This window comes from Epinephelus fuscoguttatus, linkage group LG14 (genome assembly GCF_011397635.1).
Source record: "Epinephelus fuscoguttatus linkage group LG14, E.fuscoguttatus.final_Chr_v1".
Classification (NCBI taxonomy): Eukaryota; Metazoa; Chordata; class Actinopteri; order Perciformes; family Serranidae; genus Epinephelus; species Epinephelus fuscoguttatus.
This window is the reverse complement of record NC_064765.1, coordinates 1,605,261-1,624,332: the sequence shown is the minus strand read 5'-3', so window position 1 is coordinate 1,624,332 and position 19,072 is coordinate 1,605,261. Positions and strand designations below refer to the sequence as shown.

Sequence of the window (19,072 nt, the reverse complement as noted above, 5' to 3'; positions counted from 1 at the left end):
GTTACACATCAGCATATCGGATATCAGCAAAATATCTAATGTCGTGCATCATAGCTTGTTTACTGGCTTGCTGGTCAGAGCACAGAGAGAACAGGACGATGAGCGGAGCAGAGAGACGATGGACATAATCCAGCAGAAACGTAAAGAAGCAGCAGGTGTGACAGGCGGAGCTGAAGGTGAGGTGTGAGACAAAGTAATGTTCGCGTATAAAACCTGCTGCATCAGCTCAGCTCTAAAGCTACAGTGAAGACACAGGTATCATATTAAACTGGAGGACCTGAGGCATCCATAGGTACCAACCATGATATGCTATCTTGTCAAGACAACATTTTGTTGAGTGAAAAAGGAAGATTGCCATTTTTAAAATTATTTCTGCACACTGAGCTCCATGAACAGTCATGGAATCACATGAACTGGATTTTGAATTTCTTGCAGCAATGTCTTCAGTGTTTGATTTTACTTTTCTCTTATCATTCATTTGAAGCCATTTTTTCAGCCAAAAAAAACAAAAAAAAAAAAACAAAATACATATGGAAATATGATTAATTGGATTATGATAGCAGGAAGTATGAAATTCCCCCCAATGGGTGGATGAGGGTCCCGCTTTGGAAAATGGCCTGAGGATAATACATGAAACTACAAACTACAAATACATGAGGACTTTTAGATGTTAACTGGAGCACATTTGGACAATGTGAGACTTCATGATATGGCCCCATTGTGTTTTCTGGCTGATACCTCCCAGTTCTCCCAGTTCAGTCATCTGCAGCAGCTTTTATCAAGAAAATACGTGAAGATAAAAATAACTTTTATTTTAGTGTTTTTAAACTTGTATATCTCCTACGCCTTCGCTGTTGTGAGCATTTATACCTGTGTGGTGGTGTGTCTGTGTCACTCTGCAGTTACATCTCCACAACACCAGTTGGTGGTGGAGTTTCTGTGAAGTGCTGTAAAGTTTAGTTGACTCAAAACACACATTAAACACACATTAAACATGGCTTAATAGAGACAGTGTCAAACACAAATCAGCTTCACTATAACTCGCAGCATTCACAGACAAACACTTGTCTTTATCTGGACACATTTTCCCCACAAATACAACATGCTAACGTTATTAGCACAAGCCTATGGCATTTTACATTGTATAAATTAGCAGCTAGCAGAGATTTCCTCTACTCATATAAAACCAGGGACAACAGCAAAATTTAACAAAGGTAATGTTACAAAATTCAGCTCCATTACAACTCACAAGGTTCACTGACAAAACAACTGTCTCATACTAAACACGTTTTCCAAACAAATACAACATGCTAACGTTATTAGCACAAGCCTATGGCATTTTACATTGTATAAATTAGCCTAGCGACAAGCTGAGATTTCCTCTGCTCATATTGCAGCCAGGATAAATCCCTGTGTATAAATCCCTGAGGGATCAATCACACAAAATACTGAAAATCTACATTGACAGAGAGCCTATGGCGTCGTTTCATCGCAGATAAATTCCGCCCAACCTTTCAAATGAGACCAAATGCATGTACATGTACTAAATATGGAACAGAACAGCTCTCAGTTTACTTTGGGTTTGACTTGGAGAGGTGAATTTTACAGGATGTGTATTTGCTTTAGGGGCCACGTCTGCACAGATGTTGCTGTCTGATGCTCCAGAGTTTTGATGTTTCAGTGGTCTCCTGGTTTCTGCTGCCCGTCAGTGTGTCTACAGCAGATCATTGTCTCTCACAGGTTCATCTGAACACACATGAAGCGTCTGAATTATTTTGTCTCCTTCCTGTAACCTTGGATTCAACTTTATGAGATATAGTGATTTTTTCTCAGTGTTTCAGGACACTGAAAAGACAAATTCTGCTGTTAAAAAAAAATAAGAAGAAAAGAGCAGCATTATTTTAGGTTGTCATGACAACAGAGCTGACCTCTGTGCTCTGTGTTGGCAGGACTCAGCCTGGTGGAGAGCTACCCGTACGAACCAGAGGAGAGGGGCTCCGACTACGTGCGCCTGGCCTCCATCGCTGCAGGTGAGTGGGCGAGCTGCCACCGCTACAAGTGCTCCTCTGCTTTTTGCCTTGGGTCGCTCTCACAGAGCAGACAGAGAGGGAAGTTTAGACACTTTAGACAGTCAGAAGCATCCATTTATCACCACAACAAACAAACAAGTGGGTCCCAACCAAGTTAGGAGTCAAAGAAAGAGCAGATCGAGACGTTACCCCACGTTATTGTGACGGAGGAGGCGGAGGGATATGCAGGTGGGTTTTTGATGAGTAACTACCCACAGTTTGCTTCTGTCTTGCCTCTGTGCCTGTGGGCGAGCCGCAGGGCTGGTATGTGCTGCTGTTAGCCCCCGAGGCACAGATTAATTACCTATTTACTTTAATGCATCTGGAAGCAGCACAACTTGTGGAGGGGGGAGAGATGGAGATGGAGAGAGCGAAGAACTGAAAGACGGAAAAAAGTCTGGGTAAGAGGTGAGAGGGAGAAAGAGACAGAGGAAGTGAGAAAAAGAAAATGGGAGACAGACAGAGCGGGTTTGTTTACTCAGACAACACCACGCTTCTTCCTGTTGGAGGTTTGGAAACGAGAGAGGCTGCACACAAATGAGGAGTTACATTTTTTCCCCCGGAGAGGACATGAAGTCAAGTGTTTTGTTTTCTCCGACGGCAATTATACTCTGGATGAGTGAAGCCGAGATGGAGAGTCTGCGAAACTTAAATAATGACTTAAATGAAGTGATTAGTATGGAAGGCAGTCATGCATATGCCTTCCAGTCTAATGATAAATGTCCTACATACACACAAAAAAAAAGTTTAAACAAGTGTGTAATGACAGCTCAAAGGGACGACATGGCTTCATTCCAACAGTTAAACACTGTGTTTCTCCAACAGAGAGCAACAAGAACAGAGGTGGCCCCAACACTAAGCCTAAAGAGAGTCCAGCTGGTTTGTTTAAAGACAGTGACACCTTTACTGTGGGTACAGTCGCTGTGAAAGGAAACACACACAGAACGTCACATCCACTGCCACGCTGAGGAGTTGTTGTGTGGCTTTCAGCATGACAAATAAACTAAAAAAACACAGTTAAAAGGTATTTTTCAATCTTCAAATTCATGATGATGTCACTCATCCTCACTGTGACCTCGTCACATGTCCATGTTTGGTCATTAACATATGACGTCCAAGGTACCCTGGGTGTGTTGGTTGTTGACGTTCTGGGACGCCGTGTCAACTTCAGCCTGTTACATGCATTGTCTGTTTTCAAAATACACTTCTGTTTTCACAGGAAATGTACAGTTTGATACAGTCTCTTTCAAAATAAAAGCACTACGTCGGTACAACATCGCCAACACGTGGTTACGTTTAGCCAACACACACACATGTGGTTACGTTTAGCCGATTCACACACGTGGTTACATTTAGCCAACACACACACACACACACACATACACACACACACACACACACGTGGTTACATTTAGCCAACATGCACACACACGTGGTTACATTTAGCCAACACACGTGGTTACGTTTAGCCAACACACACACACACACACACACACACACACGTAGTTACGTTTAGTCGACACACACACATGGTTACATTTAGCCAACACACACACGTGGTTACGTTTAGCTGACACACACGTGGTTACGTTTAGCCGACACACACACACACACACGTGGTTACGTTTAGCCAACACACACACACACGTGGTTACATTTAGCCAACACACACACACGTGGCTACGTTTAGCCAACACACACACGTGGTTATGTTTAGCCAACACACGTGGTTACATTTAGCCAACACACACACACACACACGTGGTTACGTTTAGCCAACACACGTGGTTATGTTTAGCCAACACACACACGTGGTTATGTTTAGCCAACACACGTGGTTACGTTTAGCCAACACACACACGTGGTTATGTTTAGCCAACACACGTGGTTACGTTTAGCCAACACACACACGTGGTTATGTTTAGCCAACACACGTGGTTACGTTTAGCCAACACACACACACACACACACACACACACACACACACACACACGTGGTTACGTTTAGCCAACACGCACACGTGGTTACGTTTAGCCAACACGCACACGTGGTTACATTTAGAAAAAAAGAACAGGGTTTGGCTTTACAGTCTTACAGGAAATGAACACCGGCCTCCTGGGTGAAAGTTGGTGGTTGTTAGTCATCATTACAGTCTAATAACAGAACTATGAATGTTTTCCAAGTTAAGTTATATTTTTCATTTTTCACACTCCTGGGTAATGACCTGCATGTGTGTATATTTCTGAGATATATGTATGTTGTCACTCTGATGAATAAAACACAGCTGCTCAGAGAGAACCAGTCAGAGCTGTTTATTCTTTTGGAAGCAGATAAGCAGTGATGTTTCTTGTATTTACCGGGGGATCCCGGGGATCCTCGTCATGTTAAAGTTGCACAAGGTAGTTTTGTATGTTGGCAGCTCCTAATGGCGATGAGGGATCAGTGTCAAATCTGAATTTCATGACTTCTAACCTGAAATAATTCAGGCTGACATTAGCAAACTGCACATGCTCTTTTTTTTCTTAGACCACAGGGACGAGAGGCAAATGGTTTAACAGAGCTGTGAGGCCAGTTCAGGAGACAGTTTGCATAAAAGCCCTGAAGGTAAATTCAGGTTATGTTCAGGTTGTGTAACAGTTCTGCTGTGTTACTCAGAGATGTGCTGCAGAGATCAGGGGACATGGAAACTCTACTCAGCACAGCTTTACCACTGAGTCAGTTCACGGTTAAAGTTCACATCTGGAGTGTTATATTTTCACACAGCAGGTTAAAGCTGTATGTGTGCACATGAGACAGCTGAATGATTCTGGATCATCACTGATTATGATACGATTTCAGTCACCAAACAGATCTGATGGTTCAGATACAACCCCGAGGTTAACCAGACTTATTTAGAACAGAGAACTAAGGTGATTAGAACCCAAACAGTCCATCACAGTTTACAGACTCCAGCTGTACATTTAGTTGTTGTGCAGACAGGAGGAGATGTAGATCATCTTGATAGACTGTGGCTGTATTTGCAACATGTCTGATGTTTGCCTCTTCAGACTTCATAGATATATATTCTCCAGGCTCCTGCTTCTCTTGTGTATCTCTTTAGGCAGGTAGCCAGAGCTGTGAGCCTTTGCTCAGCAGTCTCCAGTGCCTCAGGTATAGACAGTTTGTTTTACTTCCTAGGTATCTCTTTCTTCCCCACACCTTTCTGTAGCTGACTAACCTCTCTCCTTGTTGCCTTGATCTTGGCCTCTGGCCTCCTTCTCCATGGAGGGTAGCACTCTTTGCGGCTCATGGCGTTCATCTTGTAGCCAGGCATCTCTAGGATCACTGTTGCTGTGGTTTATATCAGCTGTCCTAGTTTCAGACTTTCCAAGGGAACTTTGTCACGTAGCCTTGGTAATTGGCTTCAGGGGTGCCAGGTTTCACCCCTGCTGTAAGGGAATCTGTGTCATAAGGGCTTGGGGCTTGGTACCCAATCTCGGAGTGTAGGGATGATGATGATGTCATCCCCACTGTGACCAGTCCTCCTGGCTCCCCCTTGCCGTAGCATGTTTGTTGTACCACCTTAATCTCTAGTTGTGATATGTACATATATATATATATATATATGTACATATCACAACTAGAGATTAATAAAGTGTGCTAATTAATATTAGCACACTTTCAAGATTAGAGTCACCAATTCAGTATCTGACCAAATGTCATGACTGTCATGAATGTCATGACTTGACTGTGACATGATGATGTCACAGTCAAGCTGACCTTTGACCTTTTGACCTTCATTATTTTATCCTGTTAGACATTTGTGTCAAGTTTGGTCATAATTGGTGTATGAATTCCTGAGTTATGGCCAAAAACAATGACCTTTGACCTTCATCTACCAAATTCTAATTTGTTCGCGTGGACGTTGGTGCCAAATTTGAGGAGATTCCCTTAAGACCTTCTTGAGATATCGGATTCACAACATGAAATGGAGGCAAGGTCACAGTGACCTGTAACATTTGACCACTGAAACCTAGTTAGTCTATCCTTGAGACCATGAAGATGTTTGTGCCAAATTTAAAAAAAAAAAAAAATTGCATAAGATGTTCTTGAGAGATCACATTCATGAGATTCTGCCAGACATACAGACAACCTGAAGACATAATGCTTTGGGCCACAGCTATCACCGGTGTGCAGGCATCTTCTTCTTCTTTTTGCTCTGCACAACAGCAGGAGCTGAAGTTGTGTAGAGTGAATGTTGTCTGTTGGGGCATGAAAACATCTCTAACATGTATTAACATGTAATCTTTGAATGTGGCCTTAAAGTATCAACAGTATACGTCCACCTCTCCTGTACATCCAGTCTTTACCTTCTACACGTATGTATCCTCCCCGACAGCAGCTCTGCTGGACTCTGCAGCTCCTCTCAGGCTGCGTTCATTCTCATGGATGTTTCCAGCTGTTTCCAGGCCCTTCATGACTCTCAGCAGAGCGCTGTGGTTCTGATATCAGCTCAGTGCCGTTCATGATTCCCACAAAATCCTCTTGCACGCTGAAACTTTCACCCTTGTCTCCCTAACTAATTCATTATGTCATCGCTGGGAGCGATCGCTCTATTGTTCCTCTGGCTCTCTGTTTTTATTCTGACTTCTTCTTCTTCTTCTTCTTCTTCTTCTTCTTCTTCTTCTTCTGTAGGACATTTGTTGCTGCTGCACACTGTCAGCTACACAATCCATTCACATGTTCAAAGTTCAGCTCTTTAAAGGACATTTCTGCTTACCATCAGTTTTTCCTACTTCTTGTGCTCCTCAGAATATTTTTCAGCAATTATTTATTCTGAGAGTGACTGAGAGAAATCAGCTCGATGCTTGTATCCACATTTTTATGCCTCTGAGGCATTATGTTTTCTGGTTGTCCATCTGTCTGTCTCACTCTTGTTTGCATGATATCTCAAGAATGCCACAAGAAAATTTCTTCAAATTTGGCACAGACATTCATTTGGACTCCACTCATTAGAGTTTGGTGGTCAAAGGTCAAGGTCACTGTGACCTGTCTATCTCCCCCTCGTGAACACGATATCTCAAGAACACCTTGAGGGACTTTTTTCAAATTTGGCACCAGTGTTCACTCAGACTCATCAATAATCTGATAAAATTTTGGTGGTCAAAGGTCAAGGTCACAATGACCTTGCATCTATCTCAGTTACATGAGTACAATATCTCAATTATGTGCAATATTTGCATTATTACAAGCAGCTTTTCACGTCTGTGTATACTTAGGTAGTTTGTATGTATTCTTAAACCTGTGGTGTTGTACCAACGTAATGCTTTTATTTTGAAAGAGACTGTATCAAACTGTACATTTCCTGTGAAAACAGAAGTGTATTTTGAAAACAGACAACGCATGTAACAGGCTGAAGTTGACACGGCGTCCCAGAACGTCAACAACCAACACACCCAGGGTACCTTGGACGTCATATGTGGACGTGGAAAGTCCATGACCAAACGTGGACTGGTGGGCGGAGTCATATAGCCACAGGGCAGTGATTCTAGTCGGTCTCTGTCATATTCAGTTATAATAATTACACACTGCACACAGCAGTTTGCAGCAGTCATGTATTTTCTTCAGGCTATTGTTATTTACAGGAGGTCGTGGGCACTCATGTGAACTAAACCAAACCATTCAGATTCAGTGGATGCCCCCTTAAACATGGCTGACAGTACATTTTTGTGACCTTATACATAAGCTGCTTGTTAAAACGATGCCGCATGTTTTCTGCTGCTTTGAATTACCGCAGCGACAGACCTGCACTGTACTGCCTCCTCGTAAATTTCACTGCAGCGACTCCACGGGAGGTCAAAGTTGACATCCACGCCATGCATCTCGACAAGTCGACTGCCAAAACAACAAAGACGTGATTAATGGGTGTTTTTCCGCCCTTATAGCATCTCTCCCTCAAACAGAGTAATGACCCTTTTCAAAGACGCACGGCGGAGCCACAGCTCATCATATTCAGAGGATTATTTAAACAACAGAAGACTCCAACCTTTACCAACTCATCAGTTAACTACAGTGAAGGCAGTGGTATTAAGAGAGTGCCTCAGTTTAAACACATTAAGATGTTCTGCACTGAGAAAGAAGCTTTTTAACGCATCATCGGCCTCCATTGTTTTTCCTTACTGGGATTTTCTCCTTCATGCTCCATGGCTGTGAGACAAATACCAACAGTTCTGTTTCCTTTGCTTCAACGCAACAGGTCGGTCTCAAGCTCTGTGAAACAAGTGAAACACTGAGGGTGAAGTGTGAAGCTTTAATTTGAGGCTGTTCTGTCCTTTTTATTGTCCTCCTGCTCAGTGAAACATCTCAACACACTGTGTATGAAAAAGCAGTTTTTTCATTGTTTGTCTAAAATGAATGTGACCACCCTGAAAGACTCTTAAAGGGACAGTGCGCCCCAAATCAAAAGCACATATCCTTCCTCTTCCCTGTAGAGCTGTTTATCAGTCTGGATAGTTTTGGTGTGAGTTGCAGAGTGTTGCTGAGATATCAGCCGTAGAGATGTCTGCCTTCTCGCCAGTATAACAGAACTAGATGTCACTCAGCTTGTGGAGCTCAAAGCACCAGAAAATATTCATCTGAAAAACTCAACATCAGTGTCTCTTTCCAGAAATCATGACCTGATCACTCAATATCATCCACAGACCTTGTTGTGAGCAGTTTCATGTAGGTAGGGCTGCACAGTTTTTGATTAGTGGACGAATCTAATGACTAATTTTTTCTAAATTTTTTTTGCTCGATTAATATAACACTTAAATAACCCAAAAACTCGTCTCATAAATATTTAAATGTTTTAGTCAATTATCTTAAAAACAATGACAAAAGCAGCGTATTTTAAAATTAGTCTGATTTCTACATCACTGTTGTGTTATGATGATATTATTAATAATAATAATAATAATTATTATCGGCCCCATGTGTCAGATACCTGATCAGAAAGTACTGGACCTCAGATTCAAAAGCATCACTGTAACATGTTCATTAATTTAATCACTGTATATCACAGCAGAGCTTTCCCTTAACTGGAGATTTTTTTCTTAAGTACTTGACTTAAATCTTAAAATGGTTATGACATGGATTTATTTAAGCACTGGAGTATTATACACTTAAAGGGATAGTGCACCCAAAAATGAAAATTCAGCCATTATCTACTCACCCATATGCCGAGGGAGGCTCAGGTGAAGTTTTAGAGTCCTCACATCACTTGCAGAGATCCAAGGGGAGAGGAGGTAGCAACACAACTCCACCTAATGGAGGCTGATGGCGCCCCAGATTCAAACGTCCAAAAACACATCATTGAAACCACAAAATATCTCCATACTGCTCGTCCGTAGTGATCCAAGTGTCCTGAAGCCCCGACATAACTTTTTATGTCGGGGCTTCAGGACCATTTCTCAGTAGCGTGGTGAATGTGAATGATGTTTTCGCTGACATGGATGGAGACTGGACTGGTGGGCGGAGTCATACAACCACAGGGCAGTGATCCTAGTTTTATACTAACAAATACAACAAAAGTTGTAAATAAAATATTACTATTTCTCGTTATGATCAAGAATTTTAAAGTAAATCAAAATCTCCTGTAAAGCTAAAGTTACGCTAAACTTCAGACTCTGATCTCAGATACACTCTGCTGGTTTTTATGTGTAACTGTTGAAACTCTCTCAGACTGAAGTTCAGATTTCAGATGCAGCTATGAGCTGATGAATTTTACAGCAGCGAGCCTGCGACTGGAAAACAAGCTGGAGTGCATTCAGCCTGCGGAGGGTCCAGTGAGCAGCAGCTGTGGATGGAATGGTTTTACTGGGCAGGTCTGAGGTGTGGGTGTGTGTGAGGCCTGAATATGAAGCAGGATGTTCCTGAATCAGAGCGAACATGTTCAGCAGGTCTCCTCAATACATAATGGATTTAAAAAGCAGCATAACAACATGGATCTCACGTGAAAGCTGATTTAATTTTCTGCACATGTGGTCGCTGGATGCAATTAGTCATCCCGACCTGGAGCTCCATCAGGTCCTCGTCCTCCACCCGCCTGCTTTGCAGTTAGGTTGGGAATAACCTGCTCTTTGTGATGGGTTGTTAGCCTGTTCTCCAAGGCCATTCATATTTTATATGACAGCTTGGTGAGAGCCGAATTCACCAGGCAGGAGACACAAGTACAGGCAGTTTACAAACTAATGAGCGGCGCTTTCTGCCACAGGAGCTGAACGTCATCATGGCCGTATTGACTGTGAGGTCGCTCGGGGGGGAAAAAATGCACATGATGATGGATCAGGAAATAATGTGGCCAAAAAAAGACGGGTATGAAAGGGGCTCTCCGCTGCCTCCACAGAGGTGGCTCATTACTGCGGAAGTCAGAGGGAGCGTGGACGCTGAGGGAGGCAGAGACGGACAAAGTTGAGGAAGGAGGGATGGCGGAGTTGAATGGAGGGAGGGAGGAGACAGATGGAGCGGGGGGTAATGGCAGGGCTGAGAGTGGCAGGCGCACAGCGAGGGAGGAAGATGGCGAGGGAAGGAGGGAGTCAGGTGAGTGAGGGATGGAGCAGCTGCAGGCAGGGAGTGTTGTGAAGATGGATAGATGGATGAACGGGAAGGAGCAGTAATTACAGGCCTTGTTGTGCGGTTGGAGAGACGGAGGAGCCGCTTTTTTCAGCACTGCCACTCCGCATTAACCCGGCAGAATGAAATATTCAGCCATTAGGCCTCAGCTGAAACACATCCAGCGCCCGGGCTCATGCAACATTTAAACACCAGTCATGTTCTATTCATCGCAGGGGGCCGCTACATATAATCATCATTTTGGTTTAGTTTGTACTTCAACACACACATTGCTTTTTTCCGTCTGTCAATGCAACATCAGAGCGGCGAGGTGAGAGCGGCGCCTCAATCAGGCCTCAGAATCATTGGTAAACATTGCCTGGGATTTGATTTTCTCAAACCACACACAGAGGGATGAAACACTCTCACCGTTTGTGTCTTCTTCTCCTTCCAGAGTCTGAAGTGACGACGGTGAACCGCTGCCTGGATGCCGCCAAGGCGTGTAACATTGACGAGACATGTCAGAAGCTCCGCACAGAGTACGTGTCGTCCTGCATCCAGCCGTCGGCCCGCTCGGGGCCGTGCAACCGACCCAAGTGCAACAAGGCGCTGAGGAAGTTCTTCGACCGCGTTCCACCCGACTACACCCACGAGCTGCTGTTCTGTCCCTGCACTGACACGGCCTGTGCAGAGCGCCGCCGGCAAACCATCGTGCCGTCCTGCTCCTTTGAGGACAAGGACAAGCCCAACTGTTTGGCCCAGCTGCGCATCTGCAAGGCCGACTACGTGTGCAGGTAAAATTAGAGACGTTGTCTTACACGCTTCCTTCTGCCAGGGGCGTTTTCCACTTCACTTCCTGAGTCGGCTTCACTCGACTCACTGAGCTGATCGTGTGCAGCGGCGGTGGCATCTGTTTAAGGATCATAAAGGTTCTTTACATGATTTACCTCACATCATGTACACGTTTCATTAACAATGAACCTTTTTCAGCGCTCACCAGTTATTAGATATAACTCAGACACTTTTTGTGTTTTCGTCTCCTCTCAGTTATAAAATAGAATTCATAGTGACTCGAGACTTAAATAGGTCGGCGAGGAGAAGAAATAAGGAATCCATGACAGCAAACACTGATTGATTCAGAAAGTCGTGGTGTGTTCAAGGGCTACTCCCAAGCTCTGATGTCAAAGATTTAAAGCTAGAATAGATTTTTTTGAAGGTTAGAGGAAGAAAATAGACTCCCACAGAAATGAAACAAGCTTTGATACACACACTATCAGCTTATCGGGTTTTATGTTTAACTTGTTAGCCGACACCTGCCGGAGGTTACTGACACGTCCAGTGTGTTGTTTGATCTTCCAGCTCCTGAGAAAACTGTCTGACTCTCTTTGTCTTGTTAGATGTTTGACCAGCTTCACCAGACACGTGTTTATTTTGGCTCTCTGCTCTTCCTCACCGGACAGATTGTCCACAGTTGACCTGAGTAAACCTGAGGACTCTCTGAGAGACGCAGCAGCTCAATTATACACACCAGGAAACGACACAGTCAACACAGAGCGCTTACAGGAAGTCCCTCAATTAGAGACATCACTGTGAGTTAATGCTGCTTCCAACAGGCCGACAGACGTGAACAGACGACGTGAACAGACGTGAACAGACATTAACAGACGTTAACATACGTGAACAGACGTTAACATACGTTAACAGACGTGAACAGACGTTAACAGATGTGAACATACGTGAACAGACGTGAACAGACGTTAACAGATGTTAACATACGTGAACAGACGTTAACAGATGTTAACATACGTGAACAGACGTTAACAGATGTGAACATACGTGAACATACGTGAACAGACGTTAACATACGTGAACAGACGTGAACAGACGTTAACAGACGTGAACAGACGTGAACAGACGACGTGAACAGACGTTCACAGACGTTAACATATGTGAACAGACGTTAACATACCTGAACAGACGTTAACATACGTGAACAGACTTTAACAGACGTGAACAGACTTTAACATACGTGAACAGACGTTAACATACGTGAACAGACTTTAACAGACGTGAACAGACGTTAACATACGTGAACAGACGTTAACATACCTGAACAGACGTTAACATACGTGAACAGACTTTAACAGACGTGAACAGACTTTAACAGACGTGAACAGACGTTAACATACGTGAACAGACGTTAGCATACGTGAACAGACGTTAACAGACGTGAACAGACATGAACAGACTGACTGGTTCATTTAGACTTAAACACAGAATGACATGAAACACAACAGGCCTCTCCTTTTGGTCCGTCGCTCCGTCGACTCAGTGACATGTATCAAAGCGCCGTCCGGTCAGAGGTGATCAAAGTTTAATGTTTTAAAATTTAAATGTCTCGACTTTTATTTATTGTCAGTTGTTCTGCTGACAGACGGTCAGTTAAGAGGTAGAAACATGTCCGCTGCCCGACCTTCAGTCTCCACTGGTTCCTCAGCCACCCAGGTCAGGTGGGAGCTAACGTTAGCTAGCTAGCGGCGCCGCTCATTCAGTGATCAGCTGGTAACGCCGTCCTGGTGACGGCAACGTGGACTCTACCTGACACCAGAAGCCTTGGTCTCTTCTAGATGATGACAACTTAGCTAGTGAGCGAGTCACATAATGCACCTTCCTTTCACCCTCTCTTCCTCCTTCCTTTCTCCCTTCCTTCCTCTCTCCCTTTCTTGCCTCCTTTCTCCCTTTCTTGCCTCCTTTCTCCCTTCCTTCCTTTTTTCCTTTCTCCCTTCCTTACCTGTCATCTTCCTTTCTCCCTTCCTTCCTCTCTCCCTTTCTTCCCTCCATCCTTTCTCCCTTCCTTCCTTTTTCCCTTTCTTACCTGTCACCTTCCCTTCTCCTCTCCTTCCTTTCTCCCTTCCTTCCTTCCTTCCTTCCTTTCTCCCTTCCTTCCTTTCTCCCTTCCTTGCCTGTCACCTTCCTTTCTCCCTTAATTCCTTTCTCCATTCCTTCCTCTCTCCCTTTCTTGCCTCCTTTCTCCATCCTTCCTTTCTCCCTTCCTTCCTTTTTCCCTTCCTTACCTGTCACCTTCCCTTCTCCTCTCCTTCATTTCTCCCTTCCTTCCTGTCTCCCTTTCTTCCCTCCATCCTTTCTCCCTTCCTTCCTTTTTCCCTTTCTTACCTGTCACCTTCCCTTCTCCTCTCCTTCCTTTCTCCCTTCCTTCCTTTCTCCCTTCCTTGCCTGTCACCTTCCTTTCTCCCTTCCTTCCTCTCTCCCTTTCTTGCCTCCTTTCTCCATCCTTCCTTTCTCTCTTCCTTCCTTTTTCCCTTCCTTACCTGTCACCTTCCCTTCTCCCTTCCTTCCTTTCTTTCTCCCTTTCACCCTCTCTCTTTCTTCCTTCCTTCAGTTTCACCTTTCCCCCTTCCTTTCTTCCTTTCTCCTTTCCTTCCATTCTCTCTTTCTTTCTCCCTTCCTTCCTTTTCACCTTCTTCCCTCCTTTAACTTTCCTCTCTCCTCTCCTTCCTTTCTCTACCCTTCCTTCCTCCCTTCCTTACCTGTCACCTTCCTTTCTCCCTTCCTTCCTTCCTTTCTCCCTTTCTTCCTCTCTCCCTTTATTCCCTCCATCCTTTCTCCCTTCCTTCCTTTTTCCCTTTCTTACCTGTCACCTTCCCTTCTCCTCTCCTTCATTTCTCCCTTCCTTCCCCTCTCCCTTTCTTCCCTCCTTCCTTTCTCCCTTCCTTCCTTTCTCCCTTCCTTCCTCTCTCCCTTTCTTGCCTCCTTTCTCCATCCTTCCTTTCTCCCTTCCTTCCTTTTTCCCTTCCTTACCTGTCACCTTCCCTTCTCCCTTCCTTCCTTTCTTTAAAGTTTTCTAAAGTAAAGAGACTCTCACCTTTCAGGCCCTTCCTTTCTTCCTTTCTCCTTTCCTTCCATATCTGTTTCTAATGAATACACACACACCTTCTTCCCTCCTGTTACACTTTTGGGTACCTGTCCTTCCTTTCTCTACTCTTCTCTTCCTACACACACACAGATCACCTTCCTTTCTCCCTTCCTTCCTTCCTTTCTCCCTTCCTTCCTCTCTCCCTTTATTCCCTCCATCCCTGTCACCTTCCCTTCTCCTCTCCTTCATTTCTCCCTTCCTTCCTCTCTCCCTTTCTTCCCTCCTTCCTTTCTCCCTTCCTTGCCTGTCACCTTCCTTTCTCCCTTCCTTCCTTTCTCCCTTCCTTCCTCTCTCCCTTTCTTGCCTCCTTTCTCCATCCTTCCTTTCTCCCTTCCTTCCTGTCTCTCTTTCTTCCTTCCTTACCTGTCTCTCTTTCTTACCTGTCACCTTCCCTTCTCCTCTCCTTCATTTCTCCCTTCCTTCCCCTCTCCCTTTCTTTTCTCCTTCCTTTCTCCCTTCCTTCCTTTCTCCCTTCCTTCCTCTCTCCCTTTCTTGCCTCCAATAAATGGCATTGTGTGTCTTGGAGGATCAGTGTGGCTGCTACCTTGATATGTTCCTTCCTTTCTTTCTCCCTTTCACCCTCTCTCTTTCTTCCTTCCTTCAGTTTCACCTTTCCCCCTTCCTTTCTTCCTTTCTCCTTTCCTTCCATTCTCTCTTTCTTTCTCCCTTCCTTCCTTTTCACCTTCTTCCCTCCTTTAAGCAGTCTCTCTCTCCTCTATTCTTCTCTACCCTTCCTTCCTCCACCTTACCTGCCAGAGACCTTCCTTTCTCAGTGTCCTTCCTGACTTTCTCACCATCATCACCATCATCTCCCTTTATTCCCTCCATCCTTGTCTGAATGAGCCTTCCTTTTTATTCTTACCTGTCACCTTCCCTTCTCCTCAAGATTCATTCCTTCCTTAAATTGATTTCTTCCCTCCTTCCTTTCTAACTTGCCTGTCACCTTTAAAATTCTCTCTCTTCCAATCCCTGCAAACATGGACTCCTTTCATACCCATCCAGTCAGCCTGCTCTCTTCCTTCCTGTCTCTCTTTCTTCCTTCCTTACCTGTCTCTCTTTCTTACCTGTCACCTTCCCTTCTCCTCTCCTTCATTTCTCCCTTCCTTCCCCTCTCCTCTCTTTCTCAGTCCTCAATCCTTCCTTGCTTGTCATCTTCCTTTGCAGAGGATGCCTTCACTTCTCCTTTCTTCCTCCATCCTTTCTCCCTTCCTTACCTTTCACCTTCCCTTTCTCCTTTCCTTCCTCTCTACCTCCTTCCTCTCTTCCCCCTTCCTTCCTTTCTTTCTTCCTTCCCTCCTTTCTCCCTATCTCCTTCCTTTCTCCCTTCCATCATTTCTCCCCTTCCTTACCTTTCACCTTCCCTTCTCCTTTCCTTCCTTTCTCCCTCCTTCCTCTCTTCCTTCCTTTCTCCCTTCCTTCCCTCCTTTCTCCCTCCTTCCTTCCCCCTTCCTTCCTTTCTTTCTTCCTTCCCTCCTTTCTCCCTCTCTCCTTCCTCTCCCCTTCCTTTCTCCCTTCCATCATTTCTTCCCTTCCTTACCTTTCACCTTCCCTTCTCCTTTCCTTCCTTTCTCCCTTCCTTCCCTCCTTTCTCCTTCCTTCCTTTCTCCTTTCCTTCCATTCTCTCTTTCTTTCTCCCTTCCTTCCTTTTCACCTTCTTCCCTCCTTTAACTTTCCTTTCTCCTTTCCTTCCTTTCTCTCCCCTTCCTTCCTCCCTTCCTTACCTGTCACCTTCCTCTCTCCCTTTCTTCCCTCCATCCTTTCTCCCTTCCTTCCTTTTTCCCTTTCTCCCTTCCTTACCTTTCACCTTCCCTTCTCCTTTCCTTCCTTTCTCCCTTCCTTCCCTCCTTTCTCCCTCTCTCCTTTCTCCCTCCTTCCTGTCTCCCTTCCTTCCTTATTTTACAGCAGGTAACAAAGAAGCTCAGGGGAAATTTATTGGAGTTAATATTAAAGTTGAGAGAAAAATAAAATCTAAAGTAAAGAGACTCTCAAAAAAACTCAGGTACCGTAACAAAGTGAATTTTTATATAGCTACATATATGTATAATGAATACACACACACATATATATGTACCTGTTACACTGTTGGGTACCTGTCCCGGTGCAGGACTCTGGTCTCATGTAGGCTACACACACACAGATCTCTCTGTGCCCAACAAAGTACTTACTGACAGTTGCCTGGCAACAATAAAACACACAGCAAGTGTTTTGGTTTTTTTTTTTTACCAGTGGCATCAATTAAAAACAGAAGAAAGTCGTGCGGTGTGTTCACACCCTGCAAAACACTTTCTGTGTGATCACAGCCTGAGTTAGTTTCTGTGCACGGATCAGTAGATGAGTCCTGATGAAGGTTCAACTCCTCCTCTTCAGAGAGGGATCCTGCTGTGAGTCTCCAGGTGCCAGGTACCTTCCAACAATCAGCTCCTCAACTTTGACCTGGGTTTCTAATGAAATCATGTTGTAGAGAGAAACATGACCTGTGAGACGTGTCGGTGTCGTCACCTGGTTGTGTTCAGTGTGAGGCGCTCTGCTGACGCGGCGTCCTCGCACAACGACTTCCCCTCAGGACAATAAATGGCATTGTGTGTCTTGGAGGATCAGTGTGGCTGCTATGATATGTTCATTTAGATTTAATTAGTCAGCTGTGTTTAATTAATTCAATTGTTACACTCATTAACTGTGTTTGATTAGTTCAATTAAATTCTGCCTTCATTCTGTGAAGGCAGAATTTAATGGCAGCCAGGCAGGAAGCAGTCGTGGGACAGAGACATTATTGGAGCGGCCGTTATCGGTCGGGATTCACACACGACTCTCCTGCCAGAGAGCTCAGAAAATATTTGTCAGTGTAGGGTCATGACATCATCACCATCATCACCATCATCAGTGGAGTGACCCTCTGCGGGAGATAAGTTGTCTGAATGAGCGAATTTATTCTGTGTTCAGTCCCTGATGAAACCAAGATTACATTCAGATTTAAATTGATTGTCAACATCCAATCAGAAACTAACAATGTCTGATGAAGTGGTTAAAATTCAGAGGGAGTCTCTCTCTCAATCAGCAGACTGCAAACATGGACTCCTCATACCCATCCAGTCAGCCTGCTCTCTGACAGCCAGTGGTGGCCAGCGTTTAATCTAGTTCCTCTTCAAATGTCAGGAAGACAAAGGGCTTCATCTGTCACGGCTATCGATCAGGCATTATTCTCTTCTGCCGCCGCCCCGATGGATGGAGCCTCTCAAGGCCTCAGTGCAGCCCGCCAATCCCGCACCAGTCAGCTGGCATTAAGCGGCCGCCTGCAGAGGATGCCTTCACTTAGCGCGCGGCCTATGAGTTTTACGCACATCATTACAACGACATGACAAATGAGGGGAGAGCGGGGAGCTGTGGCGCCCTGAGGGGATCCCGTTGCAAATGCCAGTCGACGGGGGCTGCTGATGCGATATGATGGCCGCGATAGCCTTGTGCGATGATGATGATGAGGCTAGATGTCTGGGTGGCTGGCAGGAAAGGTGAAGGAGGGAAGGCAGAGCGGCTGTGGGAGGAAGTATTTATATGGAAGATCCATATTTGTCTAATCTCCTCGCGGCCAGGCCTGCCAGCCAGACAGCGCCCACGGTATTTAGAGAGCAGAGCCAAGGCCTATCTTTGCCCCTCATTGACTCTTTACGGCCTGGCAGCTGGCCAGGGATCTCTGGGAAAAGTGGGGAGGGAAGAAAAAGAGGGATGAATGTCACCAGGGGTGACTGGAGAGGAGGCTGAGGAGCTGCAGAGCGGAGCATCCTGAAGGATGGAGGGAGATGGAGGAGGATAGACAGGGGCGTAGCAGCAAACTCTGGGCTGTCAGCAGTCTCTGAGGGCCCCCCGCCCCTCCTCTCCTGATCCATGTCTCTCTCACACACACCTTTGATGTTATTTTACAAAGTCAGTTTGCTTTCTTTCTTTTCTGTTTTTGAACCCTGATCTCTCTTTGTTGGGTAAAGACATGACGGTGTACGTTGGTTCTCCAGCAGCAGCTCACTCTGCTCTATCTGCGTTTAGAGATGAACCCTAGTGCAGGAGGACTAAACTGTTTTGTACCTTTAAAGGAAATGGCCATTTCAGAATGAAAACACAGACAGTACTTACTGACCCTCATGCTGACAAGAAGTCCAGTGTAGTTTTTTAATCTACAAAACAAGTTCGGGGTATCGGAGGATAACAGCTAGCTGGAATAACAGCTACACTTGAAGACAAAATCAAAGTCCAGTTGCCTACGATTTAATTGTTGCCAAAATGGAATTGACCTGGATAAATGAGAATATCCACAGACTTATCACTGTACATTTTGGGTCGGATACCCTCAAAACAGTGCGAGAGTATGAAAGGTTGGCTCGGAAAGTTGCGGATCACGTCAGACTAGTGAGGACTAGTCAGACCGATGCGTTGAGAACTGATGAAGCCGCTTGGATAAGAGGCGAAACGTCTTCTAGACAAAATCAAAGTCCAGTTGCCTACGATTAAA

The 19,072-nt window shown here is 44.9% G+C and overlaps 1 protein-coding gene across 1 annotated transcript in view; it reads left to right on the top strand.

Moving 5' to 3' along the window:
• The window catches only part of gfra4a (GDNF family receptor alpha 4a), a 242,910-nt gene that overhangs the window by 174,483 nt on the left and 49,355 nt on the right, over positions 1 to 19,072 (top strand). The window contains exons 3-4 of the mRNA XM_049596165.1: positions 1,950 to 2,030; positions 11,095 to 11,434. Of these exons, the coding sequence (XP_049452122.1) occupies positions 1,950 to 2,030; positions 11,095 to 11,434 (421 nt within the window). The remainder of the gene's footprint in view (positions 1 to 1,949; positions 2,031 to 11,094; positions 11,435 to 19,072) is intronic.